This window comes from Numida meleagris, chromosome 4 (genome assembly GCF_002078875.1).
Source record: "Numida meleagris isolate 19003 breed g44 Domestic line chromosome 4, NumMel1.0, whole genome shotgun sequence".
NCBI lineage: Eukaryota > Metazoa > Chordata > Aves > Galliformes > Numididae > Numida > Numida meleagris.
Window position 1 is genome coordinate 66,615,136 of NC_034412.1, and position 22,021 is coordinate 66,637,156.

The 22,021-nt window shown below is 40.1% G+C and overlaps 1 protein-coding gene across 2 annotated transcripts in view; it reads right to left on the reverse strand.

The window, feature by feature from the left end:
- Positions 1-19,105, reverse strand: part of MANBA (mannosidase beta) — a 50,751-nt gene extending 31,646 nt beyond the window's left edge. Inside the window, exons 1-6 of one of the 2 annotated variants that reach the window (XM_021396056.1) lie at positions 18,421-19,105; positions 9,916-10,010; positions 9,313-9,418; positions 7,190-7,360; positions 3,922-4,045; positions 1,321-1,496 (exon numbers count right to left, since the gene is read on the reverse strand). In XM_021396056.1, coding sequence (XP_021251731.1) covers positions 1,321-1,496; positions 3,922-4,045; positions 7,190-7,360; positions 9,313-9,418; positions 9,916-10,010; positions 18,421-18,930 — 1,182 coding nt within the window. In that variant the 5' untranslated portion in view covers positions 18,931-19,105. The remainder of the gene's footprint in view (positions 1-1,320; positions 1,497-3,921; positions 4,046-7,189; positions 7,361-9,312; positions 9,419-9,915; positions 10,011-18,420) is intronic. The other variant, XM_021396057.1, reaches the window with a different exon arrangement.

A 22,021-nucleotide genomic window follows, 5' to 3' on the forward strand; every position in this document is an offset into this window, starting at 1 on the left:
ACATCTGATGACAAAAGTAACAAAAATAGTATGTTATGTTGTATATATATACAATATAATTACAATTTAAGCTGATAAATCCAATACAGAGAGAGAGAATGTCCCAAAAATCAAGGTAGGCCTTACTCTACTACTGATGATAAGACAGCTGGGGAGCGAGGTGCTCCCAGGACGAGAGATGGGCAGAAAAAGGGATGAGGTCTCATGATCTGCAAGTTTTTATCTTTTCCCTCTGGCCGGAAATGGTAACAGAGGAGCAAAGTACCTTGGGGAATGTAGTAGTCCTTCTCTTCTGAGAACCAGGTACATTCACTACATGATGTTATGATGTGGAATACCAATAACCGAAAATCATAAAATCATGACACCGCTGGCCTCGGCCTGCCACTGTCAGCTTGACCAGGTCCCCCTGCTTTCCAATCAAGAAGCCAAGACCACCTTTATGCTTCTTTTTACCCCACCAGGCTCATTGCCTAATTCAAAACACCTATTTTTCAGCAGGAACAGATAACACTGATTTTCTTCACCAGCTTTCAAGCCTAGACATCTCTTCTTAATTACATCTATGTGACAAAACTCAACACAGTTTCTAAAAACCACAAAACTAAAGAAGTGAAATAATGCTGGTGATTTAAGCCTGCCACTACATTGTTTCCCAACACTCTCTGAAGGTGAGCCCATTCTTTTCTATCTCTGCGGTGTATACCAAATAGTTGAGTTCTCTCCTCATTAGAGCTTCCTCTAATCTCCAAAATTCCTTCTAGGCCTTGCCTACACAAAGGACTAAAAGCCAATATAAGGAATTACTACACAAAACTTCCACCAACCCTACTGCCAGTCAAGTTCTTCACATGGTTCTTTTGCTTTTATTTACCTGAAAGGATATTTACTGAGAGGTTTGAGGAATGTTTCCTCTCTTTCCTTTGCATTATATTCCAGTCCCAATCAACCAGATAAACAATGGCATGAGAGACAAGATACCTACTGCCAGAATAGCAAAGTGAAATATGGTATGCAAAATTTATCTACCTAAGTAGCTTTTTTTTAACCATGGCCATGAAGACATGATCTTTTTGTTTTGTTCTGTAATAAGGGAAAGGCTTCATTGTCTTCTTTGACACTGTGCTACACAGATTTTAAAAAAATCAACTTTTAAAGAGGGAAAGAACCTTTTCCTGTCCTGCAAGGGCTACAGAACTTGTCAAAATCAGGAGCAAAGAAAGAAAGAGGAGGGAGAAACTGATATGATGCAGAAAGACCCACTGAAAACCAAGTGAAATAATTTGCATTTGACTAGAGCTCCCATGCACACCTCCTTACCTTGTTGATGTTTACAAGCAGCACAATACTGCCTTCTCCAGGCTGCAGCTTCACACTGTATGTTTGCTGAGTTTGCAATTTGGGAATGTTCACAGTTGCAAGACCTGCAATTGGCTTGGAGCTGACTACATTAAAGATGGATTCGATTTCAAGACTCCACTGCTGAGTTCTCCTCACTTAGTAAAGGGGAAGAAGAAACGGGAATACAGGAATTGAGTTTATGTACCTATTAGTTAACACAATCTCTCATCAAAGAACCAATTTAAATACCACGGATTAAATTTAACAATTTTCAGGCTGCATTTGAACCAGACCTACAAGGTTAATCTTACTTGGTGCATTTGATATTAGATTAGATTTTCTGACTTTGAATAGAACTTGAAAGTTTTGTGATTTATATTTTATAAGGCTTTTCATTCCAAAGCTATCCAGAGCTTTTTCAGAGTTTTGTACAGAAGTCGGAGAACATGACACCAACCACTCTTTATCATTAGGAAAATGTTTCTTTTTTCTACCAACTCCCACAGACATTATATTTGCTTTTAGTCAGCATTCATATGAACACGGTACTCTTTGGGAAAGATCGTAATCGCAAGGCAGTACAATCACTTTTGTCTATGAAACAAAACCAGTATTAACAGATAACGAGCCCAATTCATCCTGGAGTCACTAAACAAAATGAATGGAGTTGTGCTGAGAATGAATTGGGCCCATTGTGTCTAGACTTCATGGGCTTTATCATTACATCCCTTCTGATCTTAAAGTAAGGTGGAGGAAGTAAGTCAATTACTTGACCAAGACCTCTTCACTGCTACCTGAGGGATCCCTCTCCTTTACAGAACAACTTATCAAATAAGGCAAGCCAGGGTCAAGGGTACTCAAGTCTAATGTTTGAATTTCTCACTTATCTCAGCAATTAAATTATCTATGTATGGGCAGATCCTGGCTACTCCTATATTCATACATAATGGATGAATGTCTGTTCAAGCAAAACCAAATATAAAAAAGAAAACAAAGAAAACTAAAACTGAGACAAATTGTGTATACATAAGCTGCTCATCACCTACTTTCTCTTTTCACATAGCTCTCCTTCCACGGAAAGAAGAGAGCTCCCTCCAAAACCAAACAATTACATTCAGCCTTGCTGTGACTTTCACTGCATTTTTTAGAACTATGAGCAGTGAATGGGTTTGCAAGTTTGTATTACACCTAGCATTACCCAGGGAAGATGTACTTTCAGAAACGTTGAAGGGTTTAAAAGATAAACCCACACAAACTATCAGAAGGGTCAGTAGTTACAGAGCATTTTCCCTTCCATCCAAGAGAATAAAGAAATTCCAGCCTACCCATTTACTGCCTGAAATGTGGAGTCTTGGCACAGAAATCAAGAACAACGAATCTTTTACAAACTCAGTGGTCAAAAGGCAATGACACCAAATCTGTTGAGCAATGTAAGCACATAGCCAGTTTAAATTCAAGTTGTTCATTTATTCTTTATTTTTCAAATGTTATTATGTATGAAAACTAATATGCCGTGGCTCTGGTTCCAAAGTACTCTCTGTTGCATGAAAGAGGTTTGCTCTCTCTAAGCTATTTAGAGAGTAACACTGCCTACCAGAAGGTGGAGTTGTGGGAATGTGGGAGGGACCAGAAAAGATTTTTACTATAACTAAGTTCTAGAGAGCACAGAGCCTGTGCTGGGGCTTTCCATGGAAATTCCAGTCACGTTAATTCTAACTAAGATCGGCAGCTATTTTTGGAAGCTTTAAAAGCATCCAGAGAGTGACGTCTTCCTCCTTTATTCCTACACAAAAACCCCGTTCCCAAGAGCTGAAATTCAACCCAGCGCAGATGACTCACGTGCTAGCTTTTACCCCACTGAAGACTAGGCTCAACAGGCAGTGAACACATGCAGGTGGTCTACAGTGGACTAAATTACCTTTTACAGAAAGTTTCAACAGAAAATTAACTACTTTGCTCAGCTGCAATAATCTTCAAGACAAAGGAGAGGAAAATCAAAGAGATGTCCAGGGAAGAAACTGGTTGGGTAAGTTAGATAGCAAGAATGCAGAAGGCTGTCCTCCCAAACTGCAGCCTTAACAAATTACCACGGCATAGCAGGGCTGCTCTTCTGTCTCAGACTTCATATTGTGTCCTGAAAATTCAATGCTCTTGAAACTCTGCTCTCTCTGCATTTGCTTTCCCAACAGTGAACTAAATTCCCATAGCAGCTTTGTCTTTGTTTAAAATGGAGGTGAGACAGAAGTGAGACGCATTTACTGGGAGTCCCGGTAAAAATACATGCCAACAAAAAGAGAATTTTTCTGAAACAGGTGAACAGGGGCTAACCTCACTTACACTATACAGTATTTCTTAAGTTATTCTGTGATCTTCAAGCATAAAAAGATTCTGAATTCTAACACTTTAATCGCTATTGTTTGTACTTAGGTTCAAGACCTAAAAGTGTGTGCTGTGTAAGCACTACAAAGTGACAGTAAAACTACAGAACCTTTTTCTAAACGGACAGTTAATTTAGCTTAACAATAAAATGGTTTGTATTCCAGAGGTGAAAAAATAATAAAAGGCAGTAACATGACTTACCAAAGAAAGGAGTTAAAGAAAAGTAAATCAAGTGATAATGGTTATAGGCCTCGATCCTCACATCTTTCCAGATTCCTTGAGTGGGAAAAGAAGGGCCCCAGTCCCAACTAAATGAACACTGCTCCTGGAATACAAAATGGTTACATTACAATTGCCCATTTTTCACACAGAAATTGATGCTGAAGCAGAAATAAAAATTATTTGCTATCTAGAAATGAAATATTATCATGCAGTGAAAGAATTTTTTGAATTTCCTTCAATTCAGAATAGCCTACAGCATCTTTCCTCTTACTCCTTGAACAGAACTCTGTTGCTACTACCTCTATTACATAAAAATACAACTTTATTAAATTTCCATGTACATTAAAATTTAGTATTAGCAAAAGAGCAAGTCACCTATCCCAACATCTAAAAGTAAAACTGAATTTTAAGATGGAATAAAGGAAGCCAGAAAGTTACTTTCGGTTCTGCTCTGAATTGTCTTAGTTTGTAAGGTCAGTATTTAATTTCATACCTAAAAGACAAAGTAAGCAGAAATGAATCATTACAAAGAGAAGCACTGGAAAAGAATGATATTAAAGTAAACATCATGTGCATATCTAAAATATTTTAACCTCTATTTTTCGTGGTATCACCACAGATTAATACAGGGGAAGAGATGTATACGTCTGTTGTATCTGTGCAGTTCAGTTCACTGTTTCTCCCTTCTTTATGGTCCTTTCATACAAAAATAACGGGAACAAAAATATGGTTGAGGAACACCTTAGTTTTGATTCTACAAGAATAACCATCCAAATTATAAAATGCTTGCCAGGCACAGAAGTACTGCTTTCCATTTAGCTGTTTTCAAACCTAGTCAGATCTCTAGTTAACAAACCCCTTAAAGACATCTATTCAGCTGCCCTCCAAGCTTCACACAGCCCCAGCCCTCAAAGCAAATACAATAGATCTCCTGAAAGTCTTGTAGAGTGACCTACAGTTCTAAATTTAGAGACTAATAACTTACAGCCGAGGCATACTAATTTTGGCAAACCACATCGCACAAGTCTGGCCTATCCCCTGCATCGCTGGAGTCAGTCTGCCTGCCTATCAAGTTGCAAAACAGCCTTCCAGGAAGCGAGCACTGCACCTATTTCAAGTGTGAAAATAGGGACAATACATTCTTCGAACACAAATCAGATTGAAAGCAATTTTCCCTTTACAAAAGATAAAAAATGAATTGCTGACAGACGGTCAGGTTTCACTAATAATATTGCAGAGACTATCAGAAATAATGTTGTAAGATCAATATACTCACATCACTAAAGAACATTTACTAGTGAAAGACTTGTTTCACCACAAATTTGTGTTAACATTTATGCACTTAATGCTGAATCTCAAACATGCATTCAGCTATCCATCAGTACAAGATGATAGGCAGCCAGCTTCATTTAGCTTTGTTCTATTGTGTTTGTTTACTTTTAAATGTGACATCATTACCGTTTTTACCGCATACTTGGAACTAAAAATGTTTCTGGAAATGTCTGGAGCAGTTTCCAAGTACAGTCAAGCAATTCCTTTGAGAAAAAGAACGAAGGTACTTTTGTACAAATTTTGAAGTATAGTTCAGTAAAGTACAAAATCATTCCTGGCCATTTTTGCTCTATAAATAAGACTACAGCTGTTCAAGTGTCTTCTTCCTTTCAAGCTCCACCCTGAATTGACCCTATTTCTAAGAAATATAGTGGAGACAGCATGGACTCAAAGAATTAATCAACTTTCTGAAATGCAATAAAACTAAAAGCAGCAGCAAGTAGTGATACAGACAACATCTTAATACTGATGTATGCTCCGAGAACAACATGAAATTCACCTTTCCATTAATAAATGTAAAGCAAATTACACCCACGTTTAGATTAACGGGAATCTCCTTGCTTTCAGAGAGGCTTCTAAAAGACCTTGTTAAAAAGGTGAAAATTCCTTAAAAAGAAAGGCATTTAAGAGGAGACAAATATGCAAGAAATAAATAAAAGCAATTCTAAAGTACACTGTCTGCTCCAAAAGTAATGCCTCCTACTTTATTACATTGGCCCACGATGTCTGAAGTGGATGTTGATGGTATGGCAGTAGAGGTTGAAACTTTCCATTGATATTCTGTTACATTTTGTTGCTGTGTAACAGATGGCAGCAGAGGGGCAGACTGACAATATGGCGCCTAACATGGAAGTGCATATGAAGTAAAAGCGTGTGACTGAATTCCTCCGTGCAGAAAAAATTGCACCCATTCACATTCAGCTACACTTGCTGAACATTTATGGAGACCAAACAGTGGATGTGAGCACAGTGAGGCAGTGGGTGATGCGTTTCAGCAGTGATGACAGTGAAGTGAAAGACAAGCCACAGTCCAGATGGCCATGCAGGCTTTTGTTCATCGCTGGCGAAAATGCATAGCTAATGGTGGTTGAAAAAGAGTATTTTGTAGCTGAGAGTTTGCTCTATTAGTGTTTTTGTGCTCTTTGCATGTGTTGTAGTTTCCACTGAAATAAACAGAAGGTATTATTTTTGGAGTAATCTACATAAGTTCACCTAGCCACAGTCTCTCCATGGCTCCTGCAAAGCTGTCACAAATAAATGAGATGCTACACAAATTATAGTTTACCCAGATAACAGCAATGAAGCCACGTCAAGCCAGAGTTTCTGAGTTTCATTCTTGGGACATTACGCTGTTGGTTTCACTGAATACCTACTTAAAAGTCACACTTCACAACACGGTAATAAGATGTGAACAGGTCCTCTGTTAGATAACACTTCTCGGGACAGAGATGCCCAGTAGAAATAGTACAGAACATGAGCAAATAGCAAACACTCATAAAGCTGCTTGGCTGCAATTTTGACAGCCTTGGCTATATAAACTGGTATTTGAAACAGGGAACTCTACTGTCAGTATGCATTGCTAAACCCACCCGGTGGATTGAAATTTAATTAATCCACACTTCTCAGTGCTACTCTGCTCTCATAGCAGTCAGTCTCCTTGTTGACTCCTTCATAAAAACAGCCTTTTAAAAATTCTTACCAACTAGGTGTGGTTAGCCTGGCCTTCATATGTCTCCCGTATTACCTACATGCTTGGTTACAAGTTTCTTGGGGATGCAGAAGAAAGGAGTTACAATGAAAAACACATCCTACTAATAAAATGACATTGAAGACATCAGAATACATCTGTAAGAACAGCACATAGCACATTCCTCTTCTCATGCCTGAAGCCAAAGACAAACATTTCTGTACCTACCTTTCTGATGAAATTAGCATGGCACTCGCCTTTCTGCACAGGTGGAGGGCACGCCGGGGGAACACTGTATGCTTTGTGACAGCTGCTCCGCTCTGCAGCATATGAAATGGCCGATATGAAATGGACTTGAATAAAATTGACCTCCTTGATCGTGCTGGTAATATCAAAGCTCTAGGTTAAGAGAATAAAACAAAGTCATTACAGCGCTGACATAATTTACGAGACTTATAATCACTGTTGCATTGGGGTTTTAATACCATACATATATTATTCAAAAGCATCTGAACCACAGATTCAACACGCCCTAGTTTTGAAGAGAAGAAAGATTATTCCTTATTGAAGAAACAAAATGCAGAGTAGAAATGCACAATTCTAGATATGAGATCTTTCTGGACAAACCACTTTGCTCATGCTGAGTCCTCACTGCAGGCTGCAGTAGTATGCTTGCACAAAGAACTGGTTGAAGAATGAGAACGGCTAGAGAATCTTTCCCTTCCTGCCTCACTCAGAACTCATCTGCATCTTTTTAGAAAGGCACTTTGTTCCAAATCAAAAAGCTGCTCTATACAGGATTCCTTCCAACTCACACTGCACTGCCAGCTTCTCTATCACAAAGTGCTGAGCTGACTTTTGCACGAACGCTGCACATCTGTATTTCACACGACCTCCCCTCCCATCCATAAAATGTACAGACACACATTCCACGTTAGCACCTCACAAAGAATTTGGTACCTTCCTCACTGGCTCACAAAACCTCCTTCAGTGTGGCTGGATAGAGGGGTAAACATTCAGTTTCAGAATTGTTCTGTGCCGTCAAGACAATATGCTTCTAACAACTAACACCCATTTCTTCTAAACAGTGTTCATTTGTGACAAACCAAATCTTAGCAATTTCTTCCACTTGTGAGCAGCCCAGCTAGCATCACTCACTTCACTTTTATAGCATACAGCATTATACCCACACAGAGCCTTCACAGAGACCTTCCTGCAGATATAGTTATCATATGCAACATGGTGAACAAAGCAGAAATATGGGTCACAGCCATCCTAGACTCAATCTGATACAGTTAACTCTGGTTATACAGTTCACGAAATGGCCTTCAGTGTAACAATCTGATACTGAATGAAGTTGCAGAAATAAGAGCAAACTAATATCACATCCCAATTTTACAGAGTCTGCTACCTGTAGTCCTTTAAAAACTCTCCAAATATTACATAATTTCATCAGTTTCCTATGAAAACTCTCATTTCACAGATGGCAAGTCACAGAGAAGCTGAGTGATTTGTCCCAGGTCACACAGACTCAGGTGGCAGAATCTAGCTCTCATGTCTCAGTTCAGTACCCGCAATAAAACCTGCCAGAATGGTAAATGCAGAGATATGAAGACACCAGATTTCCATTTTAACTAAACGACTCCACTAACTATCTTCTTTTTTTTATTATTCCTTCAAGAGAAAGGCAAGGATCAAATCAGGATTGACTTATACCAGTACTCAGAATCATTTTACACTTTAAAGCTATAAAATTATTTTGAATGTTTTTGCCACTCTCCAGATCATTCTATGAGTACTCCCATGCCCCATGGGCTGAGCTGGAAGACATAGCAATGTTATCAAAACCCCAACATAAAATGTATATTTTTACATATTTGTTTATATATAAGATATAAATACAAAAAACTCTGTATAATGGAAAGTAAGGAAACACTTATAAAAGTTTTGTACCGTGTGTATTTTCATTTCAGTATTCAAAAGTGAACCATTCTAATAGCAATTAGTAAGCAGATTTACAGCTAATAAAACAGATTTAAGCTTAAGTTTTCTTAGAGCTGTGACAGATTCCAAGAAGCAAGATTTGTATTATTAGCTAAACCAATCCTCTTGTGTTGTTCTACTTGTTTTGAACAACACATACTTACCTCTAGATCTGATCATGCCGCTACAGAAAAGGCAAGCACACTTCTCCTTCCAGCAGTTATCTGATTACATGTGCAGTCCTCAGGTCAACACTTTATGGTTCTGAGCACCCATTTTCATGCATACTTCAAAGCACTGAAGGTGTTCAGAACAAAACGGCTTTAAATGAAAAACACGGCACTTTCAGAATGAAACGCGTTACTTACATATCTGTTGAACATGTTGGTTGTTCTCCCAAGAGTGACGTTGTTGAGCAAGATGTCTGCTACTGTATCTACTCCCTCAAAAACCAAATTCACTTTCTGCCACTTTCTACAGAAGTCAACATACACATAAAACACTGTTAGAATACCTAGAGTTAACAACAGCCAGAAAGAAGATAATGTAAATATGTAAGTCTCAGTTATTATAAGCAACAGTTGTATCAACCATATCCAAAAATGTTTGACTTAGTGTGGCTACATTATGTCTCTAAATAATCAAATGAAGACTACAGCTGAAGAGGCTCAAAAGTCTGCAGCACTGCAAGTTCACATACCCATGAAATATCAGATGGGCTAGCTTCCAAATTAACTTAAGTATTATTCTTCCACAATCGGCAGCTGTTAAGTAATTTTTAACAATGAAGATAAAAATGGGAAAAAGCAACCCCTGCAGTGTCCTCTGGCAACAGCTTTGCATTTGTACATACTGCATAATTTGTCTTATTAGGTACAAAAGTATTAAGCAGATATTGAGCTGACGGATTAACCAGCAATTCTGCATGAAAGATGCCACAAAACTATTTTAGACACATCCTTATTGCATACCTGACGTCAAAAGGAGTTTTGAATGTCCTGCTGTAAGTCCAGTTATCCAGTGAGATCCATCTGTACATCACATCATTAAATCTACTGTACGGATCCTAAAAACGGGTCAACAAAAAGAAAAGTACAAAATTTATTTAGTAATAGTGTTACTACATGAAATGCATCATATTATCTATTAGAAGAGCACTTCTTAGACAGTCTGCAAATGCAAAATCCTCCTATTTTAGTTCTAATATTCTTTTTTTTACCCTTGAAATAACATTTAAAAGCAAAGCTTTGGTAACATTTGACTTTAACTATATTGGTCAAATCCTATTTGCTATAATCATTTGTACTGAAAATAGAGAGTGCAGAATTTGTCTTTATTTAACAAATGCCAGGGATTAAGTCACAAGTGACTTAATGAGAGGAACAGAAACATAAATATTCTTATAATGATATAGAAAGTAAGACTAATAGGATTTTAAAGAAGCAAAGAAACAGCACCTTAGGAATCTACAGATAGCTGTGAACAAATCTCTACAGTTTAAAATAATAGCAATACTATTGCTGTTTTGTGTCCACAACCAGTCTTGAGCCTAAAGGAAATTGTAGAAGTAACAGAGTTTGGTTTGATGTATGACATTAAATTACTACCTCTTTTAGAACAATGCTGCATATACGCCATGGGTGTTCTTTACCCTTCAGTCACACTACCCAGTAGGATTAAAGGCACAGCTGGTGTAAGCTATGTGCTTGCCCTCTTTGGCTTCATGCTGTATCATTACCTTATGGTGGGTCACAGCGTTCCTCACCTAGGCTGAAGGAATCAATTACGCAGAGCTGACAACCCACGCCTTGCACTTCATACAGAGCAGCAGAAAGGCACTATGTTACATCCACGCCAGGCTGCTCACAGCGCAGCTATCTACATCACTGACTGACAGCTCGGCTCAACCCCCTTCTGCAGCCGCACAGCCCAACTGCTTTTCCAAAACAACCACCAATCTCCTCTGGACTCCATGATTCAAACCCAGAAGAGAGAGCCTTTTGGATTTTAATTCTCCTGATAAATGTTGTTTTATATCTCACATTCATTTTGCAACTAATAGGGTCACACTCTGTAATATGGACACAAACCTATTTAAATAACAGAGCAAAACTGAGGCATTTAAGTGACTCTCCTCAGCAGCATAATCTCTTTTGAAGCCCCACAGCAATGTGAACATCACTCCTTGAGCCCATACAGAGGAAAAGTGGTAGCCTTGCCTCTCTGCTGTGTTCCATCAACCAAATTTCTTACCACAAAGGGAATAAGAGTCACAAAGGAAAGGTACTGTCACCTCGATAAAACTTTGACCTTTGTTCTGGTAATACATTGTATTACATTGTACATACATCATCATGAGCTTACCAGAACAAATAAAGAATTTTAAGATATCCATACCATCATTTTGATACGTAAAATGTTTAGCAAATACATCTCAGGCTTTAATATTGGCTGCATAGTACAGTGCAAAGTTTAGGCTAATAAAAGAAACTCTGGTAAGGTTCCTACATTCAGAGAATCAAAGGCAACCCGCAAATGTAACTGACTACAAAAATGAACAACGTATCCTTAAAAATACTTATTTTTAACATTTGTCTTGCTTTAACATTATATATATTTTATCTTAGGCTATGTTTTGGAAAATGCAGGTGTTAAATTTCAATCATTGCCGCCTGTACGTGTGAAATATTTAACAAAAGACATGAGAGGCAAGTTGGAAAGACACTACAAACAGCAGAACATAAAGCCAAACACTGCTTGGTCAGCGGCCAAGCAACATCAGTGCCGCAATTAAAGACCAAGACCTTGCATTTAAAAATAAAAATAATAAGCTACAAAAGCACGGATGTTAAAGATGTTAGAAAAGAAAGATCTGGAAGACCTGACATCTGGAGAACAAAACCATCTAGTAGCTGAGAGAAATGTAGGAATATTTCATCAGTGGCACAAAAGACATCATCAGATGGGCTCCTACAGAATTGTACAAACAGAGCTGCTAGTTCAAATCCACTCAGAGTGCTACAGGTCCTTTTCTGGAAGGAGATTTATTCTGTATCATTCTGAAGTCTTCAGACTTCATGCCCCGACTGCCAAAATGTGCATCATACAAGGTGCTAACGAGCCCCTTCTAACTCCATTCTAACATTTTCCCTCAGGCCTGTAACATCCACCTTTTCAAATGGGAAGGTCATAGCTCTGTATACCTTTACTTAAAACTTACTGATACTGCGGCTTTATAACTAGAAAAATAGCCAACATATCACACAGAAAAGCCACTTAATGCTAATACTAGTTAATCATTTTAAAGCACGACAAATGTTGCTTGTAGATTCAGCCGTGTGGTGATGTTCAAGCAATGCTTTCCAGGCAATTCTGAAACTTCAGGAAAAATGCATGACCACAACAAAGTTCTGTAAGTAAGGAAAATGACTTCTCCAATAACTCATGAGATTACTGACAGTTTCATTACTAAATGCAACTGGTTTCAAGTGCTGGAAGACGTATCTACGGAAGTCAAACTGTCAGGATTTATCTGAAATCCCACATTAAATCAGCTCACATCAAAATTAAAGGTTTCTTTTTGGAAACTTGATGAAAAAAAAAGACAAACGTAAGAATCACCGGGAGAACTTGAAGGATGCTACAAAATAGACTGCATATGAATGTTAACATACTTCACATCCATTAGCTCAACATGTTTCTGGAAGCAAGCCATAAAGGGGTGGAGTCAACTACAGCTATTTTTAGTGCTGTTGGAACATGAGAGCCTTTCATCTTCCTGCTCCCTGCAATTTTAGGAAAAAATCTGAACTACTCAGGCTCCCTGATTACTCTCTGCTCCAAGTTTCAGTGCTGTAAGCAAGAAGCAAACGGCCTGCCAGGATGAAGCTCAGCATTAAATGGAAGCAATCTCCAGTTTAGGTAGTGGGACATTAAAGGGACCAGTGGTACAAAACTGCCAAGCATTTTTTTGTCAGCTCCTCCTTGCAATGATTTTAAGAGGATAGTTAAAAGCTATGCTCATAGGAGCTAAGCACCTCTCTTGTTTAGCAGGATATGGATGAGACATGAACACATCTTAAGTGACGCTCAGAGCCCGAGCAAGCAGTGCCAGGCACGTAGTGGCCCCACACAGACCCAGCTCCAGGCCTCTGTGCAGCCAGGGATCAAGGGGAGCACAGTAAAACACCTGAAAGACACACCCATCAGCTGCATCCAGGCAGATCAGATTGTAGGAAAGGAAAATGTAATAAAGGAAACAAAAACCAGATTCTTCTCCTTTTGCCTGGTTTTGTTATCATCTACTTTGAAACTGCCTTGCCTGCTCCTCTGCTGACATTTTAGAACATACATCATTAAGAAAATCCAGCTGAAGTCACAGATTACCAAAATGAAACCTTCAAGAAATGCTTCACTATGTACAGTTTAATATTTTGCTGCTGCCAACTTCAAACTCGAAGCGAAACCGTTACAACATTTACCTCTATCCATACGCTCTTCAATATCACAAGCTATAGAGATTGCAGCAAGAACAGTTCCACTTATTTACAGTTAGAAGTGAGGCAGAACCTAGCAGCAGTGATGAAAGGATCAGATTCTTGGAACACGAGTTTTGGAAGCTCTTCCAGAAGTGATCTATTTTCAATACTTGCTCCAACAAAGCAGTTAACTGAATGTCATCTTATGGTCAAGATGTTTTACAGCTGAACACAGAGCCAAATAATATGGCAGAGTAAATCTGGAAGACTAATATTAGGATAACTGACAAGATGCTAATACTCATTGTTTAATATTCTCTGAACACTGCTGTATTTAATAGGCTGCTATAACTTTTATCTACTCTAACTTTAGAAGTGTCCAAAAGAGAACAGCTATTGAAATGTGACTGTCCTTCAATACTCATCCTAAGCTTCACCAAGGCTTTTAGATGCTTCCACATATGTTCATACAACTCAAAAGAGCACAAATATTTCAACAGAAAATGATCTATTTATATTAATGGACTACTTCATCAATGACTGCCATTTAATCTGCTGGAACCACACAATAACCAACACAATTGCTACCTGACTTGCACCAAAAAATCTGAGCAATGAAAAAGTGCCAGAAAACACAAAACAAGCTACCTCATACAAATGCACAAGCTACAAAAAGTAGGCTCTGCTTTACAGAACTACAGAAATATCACTTGAGACATGTAAGCTTCTAATATATTCTAATACCCAAGCAGAACCAAGACCGCTGTAACCCTGTGTCAAGTGCATGCTGCTATTGTACAATAGGGCAGAAACTACAGTGATATCCAGCCCCCGTGTTAGCATCACTGTTACAGCCCCCCACAGCAGTTCTTTATAAATCAAAGGGATGGCTAATGAGACAAAAAACCCTTTCTGTATGAATGGAAATGGCTGGCAGATGAGAAAATCCAGCTACAATAGCCATATTCACCACAAGTGAAATTTTACTGGTGCCCGTGTCAGCAGAAACGGCATCATGCACTAATCGGACAGTACATGCTAGATGACTGTTGTTTCTGGTGCAAACATTTAATGCACAATTTAGCTCCTGATAGATCGTGCTTATCAGAACGCTGCCTGAAAGAAAACACAAGGCTGGCAGCGTAGTTAAAAACTAAATCTTCAGATGAGATGGCTTCTACAAATCTTTTCCCAGAGATACAGGGTTAGGAACAGATTTACTACAAGCTTGTAAAATGTCTGCACCTATGCTCAAGCTTTGCAATGACTTCATTCAAGAGACTGTTACCCTTGTTTATGTGCATTTGTTCCTTGTTTTTTAAATTTTACACATGAACTGTAATGATGCTTACTGATTCGTAATGGAATCTAATTAAAAACCAAACAGCTGAACACATATGCTGATGCCATCTCCTCTCCTTAGAGCTTTTATTGCAGCTAATTCAGCACTTGAACCGTGCTGCTTGAATACAAGAAAAACAATACTTTCGCAGGAAACTCAGAAGCATCTTCCTCACAAGCATTTTTCTCAGATGTGTATTTGGTGCATTCAAGAAGATGGGTTTATCCAACGTATATTTTATAAGCCAAAGAATAACAACATCTCTAGAAGGAATTCTAAGAGAATCCAGAGAGATGAATAACAAGCCCTCAGTGTCAGAGATTTCTTTCTATTCAACATACAGCCTGCATGGCAGATTTAAGTAAAGCTAAGGATGTGCAATCAGCTAGAGCACGCCTGGAAAAAACATTCTGTGCATCAACCTAAGTTTGAAACGAACCACACAGTGACAAATAAGTTGCTTGCAGCCTATTCTTGTAATCTAAGCCACATTTGTAGGCTTAGAATTCAGCAGCTTATTCTTGCTGCTCCCCCTTCCCCTCATTTTGGGGTTCTCACTAAGTTATGTTGCCAGAACAGACCCTCCCAAGATTCATTTAATTTAGATTCCCAGTTTGAGAGCTAACCCATGAAAAATATGCAAGGATAAAGAGGCAAAGGACACAGTGCTATTTGCCATTTGCAAATCACACAGGAAAACAGCAAAAAGGTTTCACTGGGTCCCTGAACATATGGGTCTTGCTATCCAGAATAACTCAATTCCCACCAGCTCTGTTCTGTTTGCTGGTACAGCTTTTCAGACCAATCTTCACTTTGATTACAAGTAGAAAGCTTTGGGATTGCCGGCCTGCTGACATTTTCTGTAGGATGAAGTCCTACACTCCACAGCAGAGAGCAAAAGGAAGAAGATACCTATGACTAAGCTTTTTTATTTAGGGAATTACAATAAAACTCCTAATTCTAAATCTGACACAACCCCAAACCGGTTTGATTTCCAGAGATAATAATCACTGATGAAACGAAGCCTCTAAAACTCAGGCTGTACACGTACTCTTGTATAAATACAAATATGAGGGTATGATTTTAGGCAGCTGCATTTGAAACATTTGGCCATAAGCACTTTCACCGGAACGAAGAAACCTCAGGACAAGCAGCTGAGCTGTACTTTGCAAAATGAAGGCTGGAGTTGCCATGAAGAATGACCTCACCAACTCCCTCCAAGCAAAGCAGGTTTGCTGCTCTTCAGAGCACAACAGCTACAGAGGCAGGGATTGACTACATTTCACACCATTGGTGGCGGCTTTTGAAATCTGCTAAGGTTGCTCCCATGTTTTTGTATGCTCTCTACTGTCTCATTTAAACAAAACACGATTTTTAAAAAATTAGTTGTTAGGTGGAATTATTTGTGTGAATGCTTCCTGTAAGCCAGACTTTGCCATGTTGGATAGCTTTGGGTCTGAATTGATCTTAATTTGCCCGTACATGTCAGCAAGGAAAAACAACAGGACACCTTCTGAGGTACCAGAACTGCAGCCATGCCCAGCCTGGCAGCCAAGTGAACACACTGGTGAGCTATGTGGGTCCACTCCTCTCCAGGGCAGAGTGTGCTCATTCTGCCCCCACCAGCCTACCAACAGCTTCCAGCACACAGCAGGTTCCCAGCCAGGCATATCAGCACGTGCCCCAAGCAAGTTCATACTTGTACACGCATAAACATGTTGTGAGTGTCAACAAGTAACAGTCATTGATTTAATTAGCCCAGTGTCCAGCCATATAGTAGCAAGACATGTCCTGCAGCTAACTGGGTTAGCAGGTTGACTAAGCTCGTAGCTGTGTGCAGGCTCGGGATTCTGCACAGGCACATGAGAGTTCGTGATCACAGATTCATTTCCAAATGCCATACTGCTGCTTAAAATGACCAACATTACGAGTCAGCTTACAGCAATGCAGCTAAATTAGCAAACACATTTTCTATGTAAGAGTACTTAATGACTGAGTAGTTAAATGGCAGTCTTTCATTACAGCACTAACTTATGAATTCAACTCAGTGTGTTGGTCACAGTTTCTCCTGAATGATTACTCACGCTTATCAGTGCAGTGTCTCACAGCACAGCCAAAGAGCTGAGACAGCTTATCGTAAGAACTTTGCATGGGAGAAACGAGCACAGCCCTCATTGCTGATCCTTCATGCGTACTCCACTGCCTGCTGCAGTTTTTTAAAACTTACTTAAAAAAACCATTTTAACACTTTAATTATTCAAGTTCTAAATGTCATGTCACTTAGAACACAAGATGTTGAAACAGCGCATCACAATGGCTCAAATTATTCCATCTTAATGTATTTACTTTATCCGTGTTGACTATGGAACTAGATGATCTTTAAGGTCACTTCCAAACTAAGCCATTCTGTGATTCTGCTTGTTTTATCTGGCAATGACTTTTGTTGCAATCCATTACTAGCACTGGGATTCCCAACATACGCCAACACGAAACAATGCTAGAATTATCCTGCTCAAAGTAGAGTCACTTTTTCTTTACACTCAACTTTTGTCAGAGCAGAGCAGGACAGTAATCCAAACATTAAGTATTAAAGAACAGAAAATGTAAAGCGCAGGCATCCAGAATATAATTTTTAAATTATCATTGCACAAGAAATACAACACTGGGCCCATAATAAACAACACATACAGGTATGTCTGATGTACTCAGATAACAGGATACTATTTCACATTTTCTAGTATAGCAGAATATTTATCAGTTTTATAGATTTTGTTAACCTCACAATGTTCTATCTCTAAAGTTTCACTCACGTTCTACATACTTCCTTTTAAAAAGGCATTGTAGCAATGACCCACCCTTGCTCAGCACCAGGTTCCTTGTGCTGAGTCACAAGCAACCTATCCCGTAATCAGTACAAACTTTGGTACCAATCTACAACTGCAGTTTTGATCACTTGCCCCAGGAAACGGTCACCATGTTTTCATAAACCTGAGAACTGAAAGAAGCTGTAACAAACAGAAAAAGCAAAGCTTTGAGAAGTGTGATGGCAGGAACTAGGCGTTTCAGTGAAATCAACTTAGTCATGGTTCAGAATACACTTTCCTTAGGCAGCACGGGAATGTGCAACCTCAGCAGTTCTGGTGTACTCTGCATGTGTTAAAAGCGACGTTTAAAGGACTGAAATGCCTGAAATCCCTCAACTTCTTGCATCAACAAGACAAATTCCAGCAGGGCAGGCTGAAGATTTCATCCTTTCCAGGTAACACAGCCAGTAACCGTGACTTAAACCCTGCCATGCTGATGTACCTCCCCAGTGTCTGCAGGTTGGTTCCGCGTCAAACCTAGAGAACGTCATTCACGTAGAGCACGAGTTTCCTTACGTGCACCCCTGGTCCCGTTTCAAACTGCTCTGGGGTGGTTACCCACCACAGACACCGTGTACTGCAGACACCATAGCCCTTGCCACTAGGGGAGCACTGGTGTACCAGCAAGACCTGCAGCGCCAGAGGCAGCTCCCGGGGCGGGGTGGCGGGACTGGGGGCTCCCGGGGGCGCCGGGCTCCACCACGGCAGGCACCCGCGCGGCGGGGCGGGGCGGGGCGTCTCCTCAGGCGCCACCACACCCCGCCGACCTCTGCCCGCCGCACACGGCCGTACCTGGATGAGGCCCCGGCGGTGCAGGGCGGTGTGCACGCAACCCGGCACCTCCCCTCGGAGCGACAGCGAGCCGTTCCCGTTGCACAGCCACCAGCTGCCCCGCAGGCTGTGCACCTCCGGGCCGCCCGCGGCCGCCCCCTCCGCCGCCATCAGCAGCAGCAGCAGCACGGCGGCGTACCCCATGGCCGCTGCGGGAGCCCGGAGCGCAACAGAAGATGCCGCACGCCTCGCTGCCGCGGAAGCGCTGAGGCGGTGCTTCAGGCCTCCACCGACCGTCGGCGGTGGAGGCGGGGCGGCCGCGCGCCTCCTCTCCCCGACCGTTAAGGGCTGCTCGGGGCCGCTCAGCGGCCGGGGGCAAAGATGGCGGGAGGCAGCGCGGCTGATGCAGGACGGCTCGGCCTGTCGCGGCGACTTTTGTACGGCTTTTCTCCCTCTTTTGACTATAAAATGACAGAGGGATATAAAATCAGTACCGATATCCCCCTCCAAAAGGGTACTCTGCTTTCTCATAAAGCTTGGCTTAGCACAGCTGCTGTGAGCTTTGGTAATACAAGTTGGTTATGGAGCAAAAGTGAGAATTCCAAAAAAGCGACTCAAATATCCTCTCCAAAACCTTGTGCAGGCTTCCTGCATGTCTCCACTAGCTGAGGCCCTTTACAGTCACAGCTCAAAAACAGGAAATAAAGGATGAGCGGAAGGAGCAGAAAGCAGACAGTGCCCTGGCTGCTTTCAGTGGACCAGCCCTGCTGCATTGGGGCCTGGATCAGCTCCGGGATGGCAGATGCTTTCCACTGTCACACTTCTCCTGTGCCACCCACCCCCCCAAATCCCATTGCAGGATATATAAAATAGTCTCCAGGGGCTCTTACAACTCAGATCACCAACCCTGGTGGTACCTGCTGGAGGTTGCGTTTGTGACACCACACAACAGAATAGTATCTCTGAACTCTAATGCTCGTTTTCCTTCAGGCCTGTTCACCTGCCAGCAGACTAAAAAGCAGTTGTTTCGCTTTTCCTCAGGTGGAAATGATTTTATTCCCCTCACAAAGCTCAACATAAAATTGTAAGTGCTCCTTTCAGCAGCCTCTCTCTGACCGTAGATTACTGCTTGTAGAATTCCAGGCTTTTGGTTTTTTTGTTTTTCTTAAAGCACAGTTGATTAACTGTCCCACAAACATACTGATTTGAGTAAGCCCAACACAGGCCATGCGCTTTGATTTGAAAAATTTTTACTCAACTTATCAGCCTCTTCTGAATCAGACAGGCAGGCAATTTGCCATCTAACACTCAAGTGAGAAGGCAAAATATGGTTAAAAAGAAAAAAACACGCAGATTTCAATAACATAGTAATGCTACCACTAGCATCACATCTTTCTCTTACTATATTTTATCTTTAAAACACAAGTCACTCTACATCCAAAGAAAGCAAAATTATACACTGAGGTGCCTACATGTGATTCTGCATAGAAATGCAACCAACCATTTGAAGAAACATCAACTAACTGAAGGGGTTTTCTTTCTATTCTGTTTTCCCACTTCTGTCCTCATGGTCTACAATCATAGACTGTAAAATTAAAGGAATAAACACGTAAAGCATTTTAGGACGCTAAAAGGCTACATATTTCAACAGCATACATACATAGACCAAGTCACATAAGAGTAAAGTATGGCTGACACATGAGAACAGGCTGCTACTTCTGGCACGCAGCAGAGAATGTAAGAGTGATTACTGACAAGAATAGGAATAACCAGAGTTTTGTTGGTTTGTTCATTTGGTTTAGCTTCTGGCTTTCACGTAAGTCGTTAGGAGGTTTTAGAAGAATATCCTTTTGGGTCGACAACCCTTCATTTCAAGTTAAGAGAAAAACATCAGCCCTCCCATACATCTACATATTACAATAAAATCACAGGTGATTTTTTTTCAGAGGGGCACAGTTCTAAGACATACTGGTCTGAGAAACAGATGACATTCATTTTGTCACTCTGAAAATCTCACTGCTACTACCTTCAAAAAGTGGTGCCTGCTCTATTTGACAATAGAGCCTGTGCAGAAATCTAAATATGAAAATGGTTACCGTGTGTGAATTTTTAATACAGAGGAATTTACATGCATATAATATTAACTAATTGAAATCCAGCTCCCATTTCAGATCAGCTCCTAGTCACATTTTAGTAAGATTGGCCAAAAAAAAAAAAAGTATTGCCATGGAAAATTGAGTACCTTGGCTAGCTTCACATGTTGTAGAATTCAGTCAAAATACGTGTCTTCTAAAAGTTCAGACTATAAAGCCACTACGCATTAACTGCGTGTTCTGTTTCTGCCCTCACCAATCAATGAGTAATGCAAACCAGCTTTTGGGACTATAACACAATTCCGTGCATTTCTCTTAAATTCACTCATATGACACCAAAAACACTTAAACACGGAGGTGCTGCTTGAGAAACCACCTAGGATATTATTTCTCACAAAGCAGATTTACAGAGAATTAAGTTTCAATGCTACCAAAGTACAACTGTAAGCTGGCTTTTTTTTTTTTTTAAGAGCTTTTTCCAGCAAGTCATGTGGTAGCTTCCCAGTAAGAAGGAAACTGCGTTTCAAGATGTTTACTGTACTTCCGTGTTTTCTTTGCCTTTTATTTTTCTGCTGAAGACTGACTGAAGCAGCCCACAAAAAAAAAAATCCTAAAAACAATGCTGTAATTAACCATTCTGAGAACATGCCGTTTCCTTGTTCAAGGCTTATAATTAAGTTAAATCATGTCTCATTTTCATGTCTCAGTTTTAGGGTGTTTTTTGTTGTTGTTTCTTTGAGGGTATTTTTAAATAACATTTTTATTGTTTAAAGATACTAAAGTCTGAAAGGTTGTGTTAAACTTTTAGGAAACGTTAACATCTTTTGTACGGCTTTCTTTCATCGTGTAAAATATTCCATCTTTCTGAAACGCCATAAACTTAGAAAGCTACAATTCTTAATTGAAGGCTGCAAGCAGATACTCTTTATCAACTAAGACAAAAAGCTGAGAGCAAAAGCCTATCTTTGACAATAATAAAATAAACCCAGAGTAGTTCAACTGAAGCTGCTCAAATTCTGCTGCATTAATCCCATAGTCTTTTGTTGCCAATTGCAATGCAATCTCTATCATCATGACAGGCTGTGGGTGCTTCCTCTTTCAAATTCAAGTTCATACAAAGGTTTTAAACAAACAGGTTCTCACAGATTTGGCTGCAGTACTTTAAGATATTACTGCCCCCACCTGTCCACTCTGTATCGTTCTTCTGCTAAAGGTTGCCACAAAGCAGTACAGGCCTTCTGTTCACCATGCTGGAGCTTGCTGTCTTTTGTTAACTGTACACCACCACAGAAAATTTGTTGAAGCAGCAAAACAACTGAAGGATCTTCTGCTTCAGGGAGTTTTGCATTGATGTAGCAACATTGATGCAGAGATGCTGGTTAAATACTGGTGTAAAACAGGACTGGTGTTCAGATCATTACATATCCCTTCTGACAGTGCAGCAAATGTATGGAAAGCTTTAATCTCTATGTATAATGCATATTCTCTGTTTCATCACTGCCTCTACAAACATAGAACTGCTATGCAAA